The 19123-nt window shown below is 39.3% G+C and overlaps 1 protein-coding gene across 3 annotated transcripts in view; it reads right to left on the bottom strand.

Annotated features, from left to right (window-relative positions):
- NRK (Nik related kinase) overlaps nt 1-13928 on the bottom strand; it is a 148682-nt gene extending 134754 nt beyond the window's left edge. For 2 of the 3 annotated variants that reach the window (XM_024988310.2, XM_059883569.1), the window contains exons 1-2: nt 13567-13928; nt 6214-6279 (exon numbers count right to left, since the gene is read on the bottom strand). In XM_024988310.2, coding sequence (XP_024844078.1) covers nt 6214-6279; nt 13567-13623 — 123 coding nt within the window. In that variant the 5' untranslated portion in view covers nt 13624-13928. The remainder of the gene's footprint in view (nt 1-6213; nt 6280-13566) is intronic. The other variant, NM_001191165.2, reaches the window with a different exon arrangement.
- Nucleotides 13929-19123: the final 5195 nt, after the last annotated feature.

The following is a 19123-nucleotide window of genomic DNA, read 5'->3' as shown; positions in this document are numbered from 1 at the left end:
TTGCCATATTCAACAGTGCACTTCCAGATTGCAAGCGATTTGGGAATTTGCTCATCATTGTAATTCCTCCCACACCTTTCATATCTGACTTACTCCACTGAGTACCAAGGGACAGGTGACTGCTGTAAGATCTCTCAAGGATGGATGCTTACTTATGCCCATTATGTTTTTAAGTTTTAGAACAACAAGATATTTGACACAGTCTATTCCTTCCACCAACAGTAACTGAGTTCCAACTAGGCATCAGGCACAAGTGAAAATTAAGCTCTAGAACCAATTGTAAAGTTTCACCCTATCTCAGGTGAATTATTCCTTTGCCTGAAATAAGTACCTTGAATCTTTTCCCACTCCTTTTCCTGCCCTTATCACCTGCAAATGGCAACGTGGGAACGGATGATTAAGGTTAGAAGTATAGTCAAGACTTCATGAAGATCAAGGTAAACTGGTTCACTCTGGCGATTCAGTTCATTGTCTTACCCCAATAGTATTCTGTGTAACAAAATGCTGTTAGGTAACAGTAACGCAGAACTAAAGAACCTCTTGATGAAAGTGAAAGAAGAGAGTGAAAAAGCTGGCTTACAACTCAACATTCAAGAACTAAGAACACAGCATCTGGTCCCATCACTTCATGGCAAATAGATGGGGAAACAATGGAAACAGTGACAGACTTTATTTTGGGGGTGCTTCAAAATCATTGCAGATGGTGACGGCAGCCATGAAATTAAAAGATGCTTGCTCCTTGGAAGAAAAGTTATGACCAACCTAGACAGCATATTCAAAAGCAGAGACATTACTTTGCCAACAAAGGTCCGTCTAGTCAAAGCTATGGTTTTTCCAGTAGTCATGTATGGATGTGAGAGTTGGACTATAACGAAAGCTGAGCACTGAAGAATTGATGCTTTTGAACTGTGGTGTTGGAGAAGACTCTTGAGAGTCCCTTGGACTGCAGAGATCCAACCAGTCAATCCTAAAGGAAATCAGTCCTGAATATTCATTGGAAGTACTGATGCTGAAGCTGAAACTCCAATTCTTTGGCCACCTGATGCGAATAACTGACTCATTGGAAAAGACCCTGATGCTGGGAAAGTTGAAGATGGGAGGAGAAAGGGATGACAGAGGATGAGATGGTTGGATGGCATGACCAACTCGATGGATATGAGTTTGAGTAAGCTCTGGGAGTTGGTGATGGACAGGGAGGCCTGGCGTGCTGCAGTCCATGGGGTCGCAAAGAGTCAGACATGACTGAGCGACTGAACTGACTAAACACAATTTTACCTTTGCATTGGATATCATAGTAGTTACTGAGCTAAATATTAGGTCTTGCTATCAGGTAGTAAGTGGAGGAAAGAATAGAAATACATTTTATTTGGTGCAATGAGTAACTTCTCCACCTAATAGCCAATAATCAGCTTCTATTTTGCAAGGTGGTGAAAGAACTATAGGACAGTTTTTACTATGCTCATAACTCTAAAAATAAGTTTCCATTTTATTGAGTTCCAGGCACTGTGCTAGGTGTATTGTTGAAGAGCCAAAAAAAAAAAAAAAACCGCTGGAGATTATCTAGTCAAATAGATTTATTTTATACTTGAGGAAATAGGCCCAGAAAAGTCAATCTACAAGTATTGTGTCAGTTAACGGGAGGGTCAGGTTGCCACCCACTGAGCTATCCTAAAAGGTCTTGGTCTCTCTCTTAATATTCCATATTCCATAGAATAACTACAGTCTCTCTGGGTATATTGATCTTTGGGAAACTGTTTAGTTTTTAACAGTACCATTAAAAAATGTTTCAAAATAATTTCTTTTTGTTTATATGGTCTCACATGGGCAAATTCTAAGTATTCTCCCAATTTGAATGACAATTCTTCAGCTATGAGACCAGAATCTAAAGGTGAAAAGGAAACTGCATTTTATGACTCTAGTGGAGTAAAAAAAAGAACTGCACTTTCTCCTAAAAAGAGAGAAAAGTAAAACCCATGATTTTAAGTGAGGTTTATACTGGCAGGCAGCAGGAGAGGGTAGAAAGACAGGTATTTAATTAGAAGAAAAAGAAGGAAAGGAAAAGGGTTACAATGTGGAGTGTGCAACTCAGCCTTCATTTCAACATGCACAGACCTCAGCAGACAGCTGGAAACCTGCCAGAGAACAAGGCCTTGGAAACAAGCTGGAAGACATTGGAGAGACTTTAACCAAAACAAACACCAGCAGGGGATGTGGTTGGCAGAGCTGAAAAAGCAAAGGACTCTATGAGTCACTCTGACATTAATTTTGAATGTTATCATGCTTCCATTTTGTTGTACAAGGTATTTATACATCATTTTATATACATATATATATTCACATATATATACATATGCACATATATATTATTTAGGTAAAGAACAAATAACATTACAATCATTAGAAATATACAATTTAAAATATATAAAAGTACATCCACTATCTCACTACTCTATTAGTAACATTTAATTCACTATTTTTAATGTGTAAATTTTTAACATAACTGTAATCAGAATATAAAAATAATATGCAATATGTAACACCATAAACATAGTTCTGTGCTGCTAGATAGCTTCATAAACATTGCTTTTCAGAGCAATGAGATATTAACTAAGTTAAGATAATTTACAAAGGGGAAATGATAAATGGTCAACAAAGGGTGGGGGAGATAGATTGGGAATTTGAGATTGACATGTACACACTGCTATATTTAAAATGGATAAACAACAAGGACCTACTGTATAGCACAGGGAACTATGCTCAGTATTATGTAACAATCAAAATGGGAAAGAATTTGAAAAAGAATGGAGACACTGAAACACAACAGTGTTGATCAACTGTGCTCCAATACAAAATAAAAAATTTTTAAAAAGATTTTTAATGAACTGCTAAATGCCAAGTATGGGCTAGCATTAGAGTGCAGTACTCTTAAAACAGTCAAAAGCTTTTCTCCACATATTTATGGTCCTGACCTGGTAGAGAGAAGCCCTTGCAGTAGGAAAGATGTGAAACCATATCCAATTTCTCTCCCCCTCGCCCATTCAGTAAAAGCCCTAAGCTTTAGGGGAAGGGCACCAAATGCTGTTCCTTCCAGGGTACAGATGAAGACCTGATATAGCTGGGGGAAATGTAAAAACATATTCAGTCCTCTACTTCTGGGGGAAGCACAGGAATCATTCCTGGATCCAAGCCATTTAGAGGTGTCTTACTAGTAATAGAAGGGCAGGTTAAGTAAGAAGGTCCCACTCTCATGACCTAGAGGCACAGGATCTGCCTAAGACAGGGGTTGAATCAGGAAAACAGAGAACTCTTTCCTGCCCTACTAGGTGCTTAGTCGTTCAGTCATGTCTGATATTTTGCGACCCCATGGACAGTAGCTTGCAAATCCATGGGATTTTCCAGGCATGAATATTGGAGTGGGTTGCTATTCCCTTCTCCAGGGGATATTCCTGACCCTAGTAAGAAGGGATGAGCAATATACATACCTCTGGGGGAGGCACGAGAGCACTGAGTGAGTATCTTTGAAGCACAGAGCACAAGGAAAAACTAAAGCTCATATCCCAGAAACTCAGAGTCCCCTGAGGTGGCAAATACCCCACAAAATACACACACAGCAGGATATGCATGTGCACACAAAACAAAAATAAAACAAACGCCCTATACGTTTCATATTTAAACCGCTGAAAAACAAAGAAGAAAAATTTTAAAGGCAGCCAGAAGAAAAACACAAAGGAACAAAGATAAGAATGACAGCAGACTTCAGAAACCATGCAAACCAGAAGACAATAGAGTATTATTATTAAAGTGCTGAAAGGAAAAACAGTAACTGTCAACCCCAAATTCTATATCCAATGTAAATATCTTTTGAAAACGGAGAGACTTTTCACACAAAGGCAGAGACTTAATTACCAGAAGCCCTGCACTATAAGAAATGTTAGAGGAAGTTCTTCAGGCTTAAGGATATCATACACAGAAACTTGGATTTAACCAAATAAATGATGATACCAGAAATAGCTCAAATGAGTATAAATATAATTTTTCTTCCTTTTAAATTACTCTAAAAGACAACTGACTAAATAAAAAGTAGTAGTATTGAGTAGAGGGAACAGAGTAGTAGTACTATGGGTTTATATCATATATAAGAACAAAATGTTTAACAACCATGAGCACAGTATACAAGCTGGGATACCACACAGTGAAGTGGTAGAATATTACTTGAAGGTATACTGTGTAATTTAAGATGGATATTGAAAAATCTTGATTATGGTAGTAGTTACATGATTTGACATATTTGTCCAAACTCATGAAATTGTACACTTACAAGGATGAATTTGTCCAAGTGTAAACCATACCTCAATAAGCTAGTTTAACAGAAAGAATTATTATGCACAACTCACCTTTTACCCTCTTGACTTTTCTTCTTCTTATGGCATCACAATTCTGATGACTGCTGATGAAAACCCATCTTTCTGTAGCCTTACCTTTGCTTTTTGCCTTATAAAACAGGGTTTTATTCCTAATATCTGATGGTGAAGAGAGCTATATACCTTCAAATGAAAGAAAGTACCCAAATACACACACACTTAAATACACACCCCTGAGGAATTAAAACATGTGTAGAGCCATGGATATGACAAATGTACCATAAAGAAGAGAAACTTGTATGCATAAGGTTTAGGAATCTATGCACAAGGTGGCAAAATTTGCTTAGATCACACAATTGTTAACTAATTATTCAGTCTGGATGCAACCGGGGTAACATAAACAATACATTTGCATCTGTATCACATCACTGTCTAAAGCTTATTGTTTCTGTTAATAGGTTAGGTCAAAATGACTTAAGAAAACTTTTATCATGAATATTGACATTCTCTGTTCCTTATACTTACCAAGTTTCTTTCTACTTTTAGGACTCTTCCACAATTCTATTTCTACTACTCAGTGTCTCTGCTATAGGTACCTTTGTACAAATTTTAAAGATCTCCCCACCCTACCTGGGTAGATGAATTTTAAAAAGAAACTCCTGGGTAGATGCAGCCCTAAGGGTACAATGCTTGGCAAGCAGAGGGCACCTTTGTCTGAATTAGAAGGAAGCCCCTTCCACTGGACCCATTTCAAGATACTTCTACACAACCCATAGGGAGAGGACCTGTGGTCAGCTGATAGTAAGGATCAGTCCAGGGATAGTGATTTGGTATTTGAGGGATATGCCTAGGGAAGATGAATCCTCCATTTGTACATATCATTATACAGGATTGAGAAAATGTCTATTCACCATATTAGAGAGTCAGGGAAGGGCACCTGATAAATGATAGGGCCACTAAAGCACCGTTATCTCCAACAGAACCCTTTACACTGCTCCTGCTCTACCTCAAATGAATCAGCATCATCCTCTACAATCATACCTTTGCTTGCTTATCTCATATTTGTTCTCCTGCTGTCAGTTTACCAGTGATTTCCCCAGGGAGGCTGACCCTTCAGTCTAAAATAAGCCCCCTTCTTCTTTACTTTTATATCACTAGGAATTTTCTTACAGAGATATATTACAATTGCAATTATATAATTATTTATGTGTTTACTTTTATATATTTGCCTCCTCCAACCCTCCCAGACACACACATACACACATTTAATCACTTATACGTTTCTAGTCCATAAACTCTAGAAGAGCAGGAACTATCTGCTTTGTTCACCAGTTTATCTCCAAAGTCTATCACAGTGTCTGTCATATACTTTGTGGTATATAAAAATCATTGAACATGCATAGATTTTCTTGTTAGATTATTTGGTAAACTATCACATACATATGCATATTCATGTACACAGGATGATATAGAATGCTATGGAAACTTTTGCAACATTCAGCTTAAAAGTTGAATGCAAGTAACCAGAATGGTATGGATATACAATATAAAATAAGTGATATTTTTATTTGAGTACATATTATTTGGATTAGTTGCCTTTTCCTTTGGCAATTTTATTAACTTTCTGCTAATAATGTTTAGATCTTAGGTTTTGTTGGTTGGTTCAATATAGCTTTCTAATCCATTTCTTTCATAATAATTCTCACAGTTGTCACTGAGCTATCTTAATTTGATTGTTCTCTCAAAGTGAAATATGCTTTGGCATTATTTGATTTGCAGTGTAGGGTTTTGACTTGCAATCATTGTTGTCATTAGAAAATGCAGAATGAAAACATAATGTAACTCCACTTACCAAATAGATTCTGCCATAAGTACCAAGGCCAATGGTTTTATCCAGTGAGAATATTCCAGTTGGATCCTGCAAAAATGTTCAATAAAACTTCTGAATTTTCTTGGAAAAACAGCTGAGCATTAAACTGTATAGAATGCTATTTTCAGTCTGCCTTGTTCCCTTAGAATTTCCATGGGAAGAACCTAAGTTTTATTTACCAAAAGAATAAAGATATCACAATCTCCCTGGACTGAGTGTACTATTTTTTTAAAAAAAGCAATTGTGTGAACATTAAATAGTTGTACAATTGATTATCATAAAACTGTGAAATTGGTACAATCATGTCTAGGTGAGGCATATTCATAATTTAATTAGAAATACTATTAGAAGTAGAAAGAAATTTATTTACTTGCAATGACAAACTCTTTTCATATCCATCTTTTTAGTGCTAACCAGAAAGGCAGAAAGTGTACCGTACAGTAATGGTAATATTGAGTAGATATATAACGATAAGTAGATATTGGCTATAAAGTCTAAATTATTTATATAATAGGAATTTCCCAGGTGACTCAGTCAGTAAAGAATCTATCTGCAATGCAGGAGACCTGGGTTGGACCCCTGGGTTGGGAAGATCCCTTGGAGAAGGAAATGGCAACCCACTCCAGTATTTTTGCCTGTGGACATAGGAGCCTATCAGGCTATAATCCATGGGGTTGCAAAGAGACGGACATGACTGGGCAACTAACACACACACACAAACACACAAACACACACTTCTTAAGAAGAACATTGCTTCTAAATATGAATAACAAAGCAAGATCATGGCAATAAAAGAGTATCATTTAAAAAAAAGACAGAGTTGCTTTTGTTTGTTTTTAAGTTAATCTTTACATCAGCTGAATATGTTTTCATGGCACAAATTCACTGTTGATACAGTCTGTGTCTTAACCTTAAATGTGACATCATAGAAGACAAAATACAACATGTTTATCAACAGTTTTCTGAGGTTTCCACATTCATCCTTAAACATTATTTTCTTATCTTAAAATATTGATATTAATTTCCTGTTCACCACAAAACATGGTTTCTTGAACTTTATCACTACTTAAACTCTTATCCTAGCAGCTTATTATGCTATTTTGGCAAAACATTATGAGACATGAGTAGATACCAGTTTACACACAAAGTAACTGGAGCATTGGCAAATTCTTGGAAATTCACACGCCTTATAGAAAGCACATTTTATATACACAAACTTCATGTAACCTTGTTTGAAAATGTTTTTATCATTGTGACAAATATGAGCTAAACAGAAAAACTATTGAGCAAATGCAATGTATATGACTGAAATTATAGACTCCTTTAAACTGGTGTGATATTTGTGTAATCTAGCAAAACTGTCATAGGAAAATGACACAGCTCTGGGATTACTTTAATCAACAAATATTCACCTGGACAGAGTCAGGAGACTGAAAGTTTAGCCCCAGTTCTGCCTTTAATTAACTATATGATTTTGTGTAAGTTACTTTCTCTGGGACTCAGTTTTAACATATATAAAATAAAGGTGCTGTGTTAGGTGACTTCCTAGCTCTAAAATTCTTTGGGAAAAAAAATCAGATTCTGACATTTGAAAATCCAGATGCTTCCAATGCACTGATATGACAATTGCTAGTAGGCTACTTTCTTAAAATTCTCATTAAAATCAGTGCCACAATATGCACAATATCATTGTAGGAAAACAGTTCTAAGAAACACTCCCAATGAAAATGAAAACAGTTTTTTAAACTATAATTTTGAGAATATAATAAAAGTAAAAACAGAAGTATAGTGGGTTTTGATAATAACCATATCATTATTGTTATAATTCATTGAAAAAATTATGGGAAAAAGCCAACAAAGAATTTCCTAAGGTTCGGCTTGAAGAGCTTATCAATTTAACATATTCGTTTAAAGGAGATCTTTGTGGAATTTATATGAGACAATATTAATTCTGGAGAAATAGTCTCTAGTCATTGGTCAAAAGAATCAACTATATTAGCTGGTTCTTATTGGTAAACCATTCTTTGTATAGTTGAGGCTGCATTTTAGCTTAAAAAAAAAAGAAAAGATACCATATATCAGAGAATCACTGCATTATCTGAACATGTTTATTTCCAAATCTTTGAACACAGTCTTTAATTTCTTTAATTCCTTTTCTAGCCCTCAATAATGTAAGTACTATACTCATACTTGAACTCAAGTATCTATTTACTCAAAAAAAGACACTAAGGAAACAAACGGGAGAATAAAATGCCTGTGCAATTCTTGGCGGCCTTATTTTATCTATATTCATATTGTTTAGAAATTTCTTCCTGATCACAAATGACTGAAACATCTTAAATTCATTCTCCTCATGCTTATACTTAAAGAAGGTTTTAAAAACTTTTTCTTCTGTTCTTAATGGAAGCTAACTCTAGTATTCATTCACTCTAAGAGTATTTTTTCATTAGTTTTATACAAGATTTTTTGTTTCTGTCTCCACATTAATCTTTCAAAACTAAATGTCAAACTGAGCAAAAAGAGGAGGGGTCTATGCTAATGACTAGGATAACATTACACAATTTCTTATATCAAATTTTCCACTGAATTATAGTCAGAGAAAGTTTATTCTAGGCTCCCAAGGGAGGAAGTACTGAGAAGTCAACTTTTTTTTTTTTTTGGTGACTGTGAAATTGAAGGATTCTCACTAGCAGGGTCTTTATGATTACTTGGTCCTCTCCTCTGCCCTGCTATTTACAGATAAGAAAAACAGAAGAGGAAAGACCTTTATATTTATGACTGTTACATTAATTTAGAGAATATTTGGTGGTTCAGTACATACTTTGGTGTTCCATTTGGCTAAAATAATAGTTAACAAGAAGCCTTAATTTGTGAAAGTTTTCCTCAAAAGATAGTACTGAAAGTCTAATTTTTAAAACATTTTGAATCGTAAAATGTTGGGCAAATATTCTATACTCTGTTATATTTTTCTACGTGTCTAAAAAACTCCTGCAATTTAAAAGTCCTAGTCTGTTTGCCCCCTGAAATCTAGAATTTTAGGGAGATATTTCTGTCTTCTGAATTCAAGAAGAGGTAAGAAAATGATCACATTGATGGGTACTTGTATTAAGGGCTGGGGTTAAGGGTAACAGGAAGAAAAAGAACCACTAGGAGGCAGTGTTTGCTGGTCATGGGAGAGACACAGAGCCAGATCTACAGAGCCAAATACAGCAGAAATTAAGAACAAAGGGGAGATGATAAATGGTCAACATAGGCAGCAATGCATTTCAGATTTAGGGCAGTAAAAGAAAAACACAGAACATATTCTAGTAGTTAGCTAAAGAAAGAAAAGAGATTGCAAGTACCTAGAAGGAATAGCATAGGCTATTGTTCTTTTGTTTCAAATACTAGAAATAGTGACTTTAAGAAAATAGTTTATGGATAGAGAAACTGAAGATGGCAGATATAACAAAATAAGTGTCAGTAAGTTTCAGAGATATTTGGACGAGTGGGCTTCACAATTCACGTGGAAATTTAAAAAGGACAATCTCTTCCTCTAGACCAGTGTGTCTCAAACTGTGGACGGCACAGACTCTCCCAACATGAGACTCATCTGGGGATTCTTGTTTAAAATACAGATTCCCAACCATGGAAATATGAAAACAGCATTTCTGTGGATGGGCTCCAAGCTCATTCTTGAGAACTGTTCTGGTGCACTAACATAAAACCTACTGCTCTAGATACTGGGGCAGGGGACTGAGAAAACTGGCTAAAGTACAACGCTGTGTTGAGGCGATGCTCTAGAATACCTAATGGAGGATGTGCTGAATATTTCAATCCTTGTGGACTAGAAGGTAAAACTGATTCCAAAGAGGAGGCTAAGGGATTTGAGAGAGTGAAAGGTTCTCATGACTGAGTGTGGAAGGTAGTCTTGGTCTTCCACCCAGGGTGGTGGAAGACTGGGAGAGCTGGCAGTTTATATTTAAATATAAACCTAATGTAATTCAAATATGGTTTTTTGGATCATGTACTATTTCAGATCACCTCTGCCACTACTGTCCTCCAGGCCTGTCTAATCCTGACCCCAATATAGATTAGGACTACACATGGCAGTGTCAAATACCAAGGCCACAGTCGTGAGGAATGTCATTACCATATTGGGCACAGAAGGCAAAGGGACTATCATAGTAAAAGACATGCCAGATTTGGAGATGAAGAAATAGTTTCCAGTTCCAAGGATGGAGTGACATATGTACACTAAGGAAAAAACTTTATATATATGTATACATATACATATACATATATATATATATATATATCCCCAGGTATTGCTGTTGGCAGGCAATGTGAAACACACACAGATTACAAATATATATATATATATATATATATATACATACACACACACGAACACACACCTACATATAATGTTTTATATATATAAAACATAAGGCTTTTGCAATTCTTTTTTCAAAAAAGGAAGCACAAACCACAAATCTCTGTATTTTCTTCTCTGTTTTTCACCTGTAGGAAATATTTATTCAATAGTTAGTGAAAATGGAAAAATGATAGAAACCTATTAATTAACAAAGACAATGTAGTTTACCCACCTCTCGTTCTCTGATTATTATGTTCACTCTCTCATTTTATGTCTTAAACTTTAGGGAATTATGCAAAAAATGTACAGTTCCCCTCCTCTCTCCCTGTTTACACAGCTTTCATTGTTGCTTACTATTTTAGGTTTTAAAAAATATCTAATAGCAAAAGTGTCAAATAACCTTCTACCACTTTCTTTAAATCACAATTTTCACAGCCAGCCTGACTTCTCTCAAAGGTCCTTGTCTTGTGGTCATTTAGCTGGCCAACCCTGAAACGGACATAAAATATCAATTTTAAACTACACCTGTATTTAAATATTCTATACTCTGCATTATTCTTTTTTGCTCAGTATGAAACTCTAACGTCTGAATCCCCTCTCATTATCTGGCTTTTGCCATGTTGGTATATTTAGTGTTGACAAATGCCAGCTTTTTTTTATCTCATATACATCCTATTGAGGATAATTATCACAAGGGATCTCAGTATACGCAGGTTTCTTTGCTTGCTTTATCATGTCTATTTTGCACCAAAATGCAAATTTCCAAACAGGTAACTTAGATATCTCTTGACCTCTTTATTTACTCTTATTTCTTCACCAAATGCAAAGAAATCACTAATCTATACCTCAGTGACCAAAGCAACAGTGAACTTTTCACATCTCTAAAAATTTTATGTTAAAAAAAAAAAGAAATTCTAAAAGGGGTGCTCTTCTTCCACTTGATTTCTTAGGGTTTAGACCTAGATGGATATTCAAAGGGAGACTTAGGCATAATTTGCTCATATGGTGAAGATCTCCATGATATAAAATGGCTCCTATATAATAGAAATTTAGAAACTGTTAGAAGCTGAGGACTTAATAAGATTTTCGTAAAGTCTGTAAAATGAGCCAAACATCAGCGCCCTGAGGTTTTGTATCTTCTTCCTGCGCCTGCATTAAAAACTACCCTCATCTTTCTCCCCTCCACCAACACCCAGAAAACTAATATTTCACTAAACTGCAGCCTTTCCCTTTATTATCTTGGCTCTCACCAAGTTCTTATTTCCCAGGCCATGACTGGGTCAGTTAGTCTGAGCCATTTTCCCCCATTTTTTTGTGGCAATCAAACCCCTTCTCCTTTTCCTCCTTGCTTTTGGGATTCCTTGCTCTGTCATTTCCAGGAAGTCTTTCCCATTCTTGCCTTTAGTCAGTTTTCAAAAGAGTTTATTTCAGCTTGCCTATCTATGTGTGGTTTCCTTATTTCCCCTAGTTTGCTTTTTTTTTTTTTCCCGCTTTCCCCCACAATACACAGATGATGTTGGAGGAGGGTAACTAACATTTTATTCGTTGGTTTTACACTTGGGAGCAAATCTAGTCAGAATATGAAAGTGCTGTTCAGAAAGGAAACCACCAATTGAGGCCTCCATATTCCAGAAATCTCATGTATACACCAAGTGGGAGAATACTTTTTAAAATTCTGTGAGTTTATTTTATGAAGCTGCATCAATAACCACAATGTTGATTATCTGTAATTCCACATGGTTATATTGAGGCTTCCTTTAAAACAGGCTGAGAACAATTTGCTAAAATGTTACCCATGTGCATTATCTCCTCCTCCACATTGTTTTAGTGTCAAATTGTATAGGTGAGGCTTGGAGAATGCCCAGTGTTTGAGGGGAAGGGGAGTCTGCCATCATCAATAAGACAATATTTAAATGTAAATATGTATAAAATTAAGGCACTGATACTTTGAATAGTTCTATAACCTCGAGGTTAATATTTAGCTTTTACCAAAGCAAGCAGGCCACTGCCCTGAACTATACAGTTGCTTGGCCATCTTTCCAACATGGGTGCGTGCTTATTCCCTTTCAGAGAGTCCAGGGACCCTTTACATTCAAGAGGGTGCGAGTGAAATGCCAGTCTAAAAAGGAACTTGAAAAACGGATTTGGGTGGGATCCAACATCTGCCAGAAACCAGATGCCAATGAAATAAACGGCGCTGCTAAAAAAAAATTAAGTCTACTAATAACGACAGTGATAATAGCTCACCAATCAATCACAACTCCGGAGGAAAGCTGGGCAATTTGGGAATAGGGGAATCCACAAACGAAAACCACGAGAAAAAGTTAGCAAGTGATTAGCAACTTGAGCGCAATACCATTTAAACACAAATTGGGGTGTGAAGAATTCACTTCTTCCCCAAGCCGTCGAGTTCTTTAGCTCCCGCAATACTAAAACGTAATTAGTGCCCTGGCAGAATAAGGTTTTGCAAAGTGCTATTAGAAAGCGAGATGGCAACGGTTTGATTTTCTGGCCCGCTGTCACCTAGAAGGAAAGGTCAAGCCGAGAGTGGGCATCCCTTCTGGCAAAAGCAGCAGCAAACGACGGGGCAGCGAGGTGACATAGGAGTGCTCTCAGGAAGCCACGCGTCGTCGCTCTCCTTGGGCCCCCGCTAGGACAAGAACCCCAGGGCCACTAGACCAGAGGCCACATTGGGAAAAGGTCCCGCTGTTTGTGGCTCGCACCATTCCACTGCCACCTCTCTCCACCACCCCCCTCTAAGCCTGGCCCTTCGCCTTTCCGTGAGTTTGGAGCGACTCGGGTGCCCAGAGGGGCGCCCTCCCCAAAGCCCATTCTTGGGGGTTCCCTCCCGCACTCGCGATCTCCTGGAAGTTCTGGCCAAGCCAGGCTCCGGGACATCGGTCCCCTCCCTGGATGCTCAGAACTCGGAGAAGACAGCCCTTGGGGGGTGAGGGGGTCGACGGGCGTCCTCTACTCACCGGCAAGTGGCCTAGATCCGTGACTTCCTTGTCCCTCCAACCGCCAGGTCCCGCCATGGCTTCGAAGGGGAACCAGAGCGGGCGACTAGGTCAGGCACCCTCGCGGGAGTCCGAGGTGGAAGCGTACAGAAGTTCAACGAAGAGAGGGGAAGCGAGAGGGTCGGGGAAAGGAACGGGGAATCAGGGTTGGCGGCGTGGGAGAAAGAGGAGGGGAAAGTGGAGGGAAAAGAGCGAGGAGTGGAGAGAAGCTGGAGTTTGAGAGGCGGGAAAGCGAGTCCGGCTAAGGCGAGAGAAGAGTCCGAGCGACCGTCCCGGAGACCACGGAGCGAGAAGGGTGCTCCGCGGGCGAGAGCGCAGCGTCTGCCCGGGGCAGGGTGCGCCTCTTTCAGGGTGGGGAGGGGGGCGGTGCAAGGGGAGGGGGGGCCGGGGAGCAGCTCGAAGGCGATTGGTGCAGCGTCACGTCGCCAGGTGGGCAACCGAGCGCCGGGGAGGCGGGCGAGGGGGCCAGTGACCGAGGGAGGTGCTGAAGGACTATAACGGTTTGCTAGCCGGCCCCGGCGCCCGTCCCCTGCCCTGCAGCCCCCTCCCACCCCCTCCTAAGTCCGCCGCTGCGCCCGCCGCCCCCGCCGGCGGGTGTTCCACAGGAAACTTTTTCGAGGCAGCTGCCAGCCCCGGAAAACTGGTCCCGCTCCGCGCCGCTCCCAGTCTGGGCCCCACAGCCCTACCACAGTCCAAACAGCCTGCGCCCTCAACTCTCCACGAAACACTTGAGACTTTTCTAGTTGTCTGCCTTCTCTTTCTGCTCTGATTCTATTGCTCCATTTGTTGCAAAGACCCATCAAGCGAGATAAGGAAATAACTTACCACTGGGTTAAGGATCCGACCCAGGCGAGTCCCCGGTGCGGGCGGGGCCGGTAGAGAACATCAAGTGCGCCGCAGGGCTACCGCAGCTTGGCCTTCGAGGCCAGTAGCCGAAGGCAGCGCAGCGTGGACTGGACCGCTGCGAAGTCCCCTCGAGGTGGATTACATCTCTTCTAGTCCTGGGCTAGTTGGTACCAGGCCCGGGCTGCTCAGTCGGAACCGCACCTGTTCACAGGTGCTGGGAGTTAAAAGAGTCTGAGTCTCTGAAGCTTTGGTTAACCCGGGTGTTAAGTTTGCAGTTCGCCGCGTTCGCAAAGCTCAGAGAAAGTTCCTGCGTCCTTCCCTGTCTTCAGCTCTCTGGCCGGGTTTCATTCATTCGCTCCTTCCTTGCAAAACATTTCCGGGCGCTCAGGCTGTTCGCCTCCGTTTCCCCAGAAAGCGCAGGAGGTCCAATACACGGTTTTAAAGAATCTGACAAAAGCGCTTTAACTTGGAGAAGTAAGACACCTCTTGAAGAGTTTATGGGAAAAGGGAGTCGGTGTCTAAAACTAACCGCATTCTAAGCTCTTGCACTGCGAGGAACACTTTAGAAAACGTCCCAAAGCTGCTTACTTCCCCTAGCTCATCGACCACGTTGAAGCACCCTCGCTCTGAACGTGATGTAGGGGGTTTGTTTCCGGTTTCTTTCTTTTTTAGGCAAAAAAAAAAGAAAAGAAAGAAAGAAAGAAAAAAAAATTCTACCTCTTCTAGAAGGATTTAAGGAATAATTTTTCCCATAGACCTGGAGCTCACTATTTCTGACCCACGCCTTTCACTTTTGTTATTATTTTCTTTATATATTGGTGGATTTTGTTTATTTCGTGTCTGTTTCAATTTCTGAGTTTGACCCCTTTACATTCCTTAACCTCCGAGCCTCAGTGAGTTCTGTAATCGCCAGTCTATCTGAGGAACCCGGTCTCGCTAAATAAAGAAAATTCTCTGTGAACGGGTGCGGGGAAAACCAACTACTGCCTTCCCCCCAAAAGAGATTCGGTTGTTCTGGATCGAATTTTCGTGTTAATTCAAATATGATGTAAACCAAGCAAATTATATTTTCCAAGAATTCAAATCTTGACAACTCCACCGCACAAACTCTTGCTCTTTTTAACACAGTTTAAAAATTCCTGTATGATCGGTAAAACTCTTCTAGATCTCTCTGAATATTAATCTGAAAATAACATTTCATAACTAGAGCTGGGCAAGTGAGCTAGTTAATAGAAAGTTACACTTTTTAATACATAACTAGGTTTTAGAAATCAAGACACGGAGTCAAGAAATACAACATTTAAAGGATATCTAAAGAGAATCTTTGCTAAAGGGAAGAAGTGTTGAGACTTTTTTTTTTTTTAAACAACGTGGTTTGCTGACTGTACGGTGTGGGGAAATGCCCTGTAGCCCCCGATGGCAGAGACTGTTTTAGCCTGTCTATGGGGACAAGTCCAGACCAGGCAAAAGAATCCAGGCTAGATCATTGGGCTCTCTAGTTGCAGGGCTCCGTGGGAGGCTAGCGGCTTCATGACTCCATAGGGATTAGCCACATCGCCTGGTGGGACCCCCGTGGTGGGGGGAGGGGAAGGTAGGTGTTTGACCAGAACTTGACAGAGAATCTACACATTTTTTAAAGTTATTATTATTTTCAAGGAAAAAGGAGTCATGGAAGACCTTGGAAACTTTGCCTTGTAAGCTGGCATTATGGGGATTTTTGTGGCCAGCTTGGGTAAGGTCAGCCTGGCTAGCTGACCAGAAGGCAAATAGATGGCCCCTGAGCATGAGGCTGAGACAAATCCTGAAGTAGGGCACTTGTTTTCCACCTTCAGGGTTTCTTTTCCCCTCACCCAACAACCATCACTTCCCCTTCCCCCTTCCAAAGTGGTTTTTTTCTCTCTTTCTTTCCTGACCTCAAACTGCATAAAAATAAGCCCAGTCAATCCAGAGTCTAGAAACTTGTCAGATTGTCTTCTACCCAGAAATCATTTCTCTGCCAATACATAATTTCTTGTATATATTCCATCCTTTTCTCCTCCAATACATTTTGTTATCTTAAAGCCCTGTGCATTTTGTGACTTTTGGTTGTTGTTTTTAATAGCTAAAATTTATTGAGTATATGTTATATACTGGAATAAGTGTTTTGGAATAAGTGTTCTGGAATGTTCTGGAATAAGTGTTTTGTGTATGTTATCTTATTTAATTTTGTCAAAAATTCTTCCAGCTTTTAAATGATCTCTGTCTCATAGGCAGGGAAGTTGAGGCACAGAGAGATGGAGTAACTTTCCTAAAGCCTCACAGCTAGTAATTGGAGGAATCTGGCTTCCAATTCAGGCCGTCTGACTCCAGAACCCACTTGTCAATGACTGTTGAAGGGTCAGTGCATATTTTGAGACTGTGTGAAGAGGAGCCAAATTCAAAAAAGCTTCAGGGTAAGTGAGATCAGATGACATTAGTTAGGCCCCTGAGCTATCCAGTTCCCCTTTCCCCCTTTTCAGCCTTCAAGCCCTCCTAACAGAAATAACAAGGGCTTTATAAAAAGAAATGGAGCCCAGCTATAGCCCAAGTGACCTGCCTGAGCAGAGATTACCAAGTAGATCACCTCATAGGGAAAAACCATGGATTTCAAGCTTAAGAAACTTCCAGAGGAAAAAAATCCAGCAATTTTCAATGCTTGCAAAATATTAAAATCCATTCTTATTCCTTCCAGAGAGATTTTTTGGCCGAGAACAAACCTTATTCAGTGGAGACTTGTAGGAGGCTGTGTTTGTGAGCAATTGTACTTAGCTGACCTGAGATGCTAAATGGCAAGGTTACAGCCAGTTAGCTCAGTTGGTATGAGTATTGCAGACATGGTGCCAAGGGTATGGGTTTGATCCTCCAGAGGGCCAGTGTGCATCTCTCTACTCTTTGGCCCTTGATAACACCTCACCCCTGGGCATCCAGCGATGCCATTTTAGAAAAAAAAAAAAAAAAAGAAACTCCAATATCATTGCTTTCATCTTTGTATACAAAGAATTGCATATTCATTTTTCTCATGTAAATTGCTAACTACCATAAGCTGGAGAAATTACACTGACGAGTGTGTGTGTATTATGAAAAATACAGATCCAAAAGAGTCTAGGCTCCTTTTCCTTCTTTTTTTGATTTATACATTTATAATTGGCAATATATATCTTAATAGACACTTTAAAAATGAAATTTATTAAGCATTTAAGCACACAAAACAGTCTGCCATTTATTGTTTTTCTTCTACTTTGACACCTTGGGTATGAAAACGTAAATCTTGTAAACTTCTGTTAGGACAAGTTTGCTGCCTACAAATAAGGTTTACATAGCAATCTTCTTGAAAAGATACTTTGTACATTTGTGATTGTAAATACTCAAGGTCCAATATTTCCCAGTATACTTGTGAGCCGTCTGGGGCAGCCTACCTTTTAAGAGTCTGAGGGATTCCTTTCTGAAGGAGGAACCTCCTTTGGGAACCATCGGGCTAAAGAACCTGCTTAAGGTTTTCTTTTCTTTGGAGACAATTTTGAAACTGTAGGATTTCTGCTATAGTCCCCAACAATCTTGCCACTGATTCTTTGGATTTTTCCTATGTTTCACTCCTCTGAGGACAAAGCAAAAAAAAAAAAAAAAAAACCTGATGTTTCTCGGGCTAAAGGTCATGAAATGTGCCTTCTGACCATAGTTTGCAAAGCTTCTGTTACTTGTCGTGGAATGCTCTTAAGCTCGGCATGATTTGAGCTATGCTTGTTTCTAAAATGGGGCCCTGGAAATCTGATCCTGGCTGAACATGGGTCTTGTCGCTATTGAAAACTGGAATGCTACTCTAAAAAAAAGACAATTGTTTTATAAAGAGAACTAAAACAGGGAAATTAAAACCAAAAGTCAGATGAATTTCTGAAGTTAGCCATGGGACTTCCTTTTCCCCCATTCTTTTCACTCTTTGAAGGCCATGCCATTCTAGTCCTGGAATTCCCAACCCAGCAGCTTCAGGCTAGCCAGCTTGCCTCACTCAGCAGAAGCACAGAGGAATACATTTACTGTGATGGTAATGAGGCTTATGCTTCAAGACACCTCACTTGCACTTTTACGGACCTGGGAGTGGTACTAGTAATTCTGTATTGGCAATTTTATATTCTGTTTTGAAGTGGGAGCCCCAAATAATAAAAGCTTCAGATCCAACAGAACTTGGATTTGGCCCTGAATGCATAATGTATGGAGAGCATAGTAAAGTTGAAGTATATTCATGTGTGTGTGTGTGTGTGTGTGTGTGTGTGTGTGTGTGTGAAAATCTCCATAATATTACTGAAACTTACAAAATGAGCTGCAACTAGCAATCCACAAGCAGAGTGTGCATTTTGAAAAGAGAGAAAAATGAAAGAAAAGAGAAATAACACTGAAGTTGAAGAATTTAAACATCTACATAAAAAGGAATACATTACTTAAGTAGAATGGATATCCTTTTGACTGAAAATTAAAAAGAAAGAGAAAACGGAAATGGTATCATTATGAGAGTATGCTACAAACTAATGACTGGAAATAAATGGGCACTATTTTCCTGAATCTAGATCACAGCACTGCCACTAGGGAAAGAAATAATAATGATAGTGAGCATATTGTTAATGTTTTATAATATTGTATTAGAAAATATCAATGCATTGGA

Source organism: Bos taurus, chromosome X (genome assembly GCF_002263795.3).
Source record: "Bos taurus isolate L1 Dominette 01449 registration number 42190680 breed Hereford chromosome X, ARS-UCD2.0, whole genome shotgun sequence".
NCBI classification, from domain to species: Eukaryota; Metazoa; Chordata; class Mammalia; order Artiodactyla; family Bovidae; genus Bos; species Bos taurus.
The sequence above is the reverse complement of the archived record's forward strand: the minus strand, read 5'-3'. Positions and strand labels throughout refer to the sequence as shown.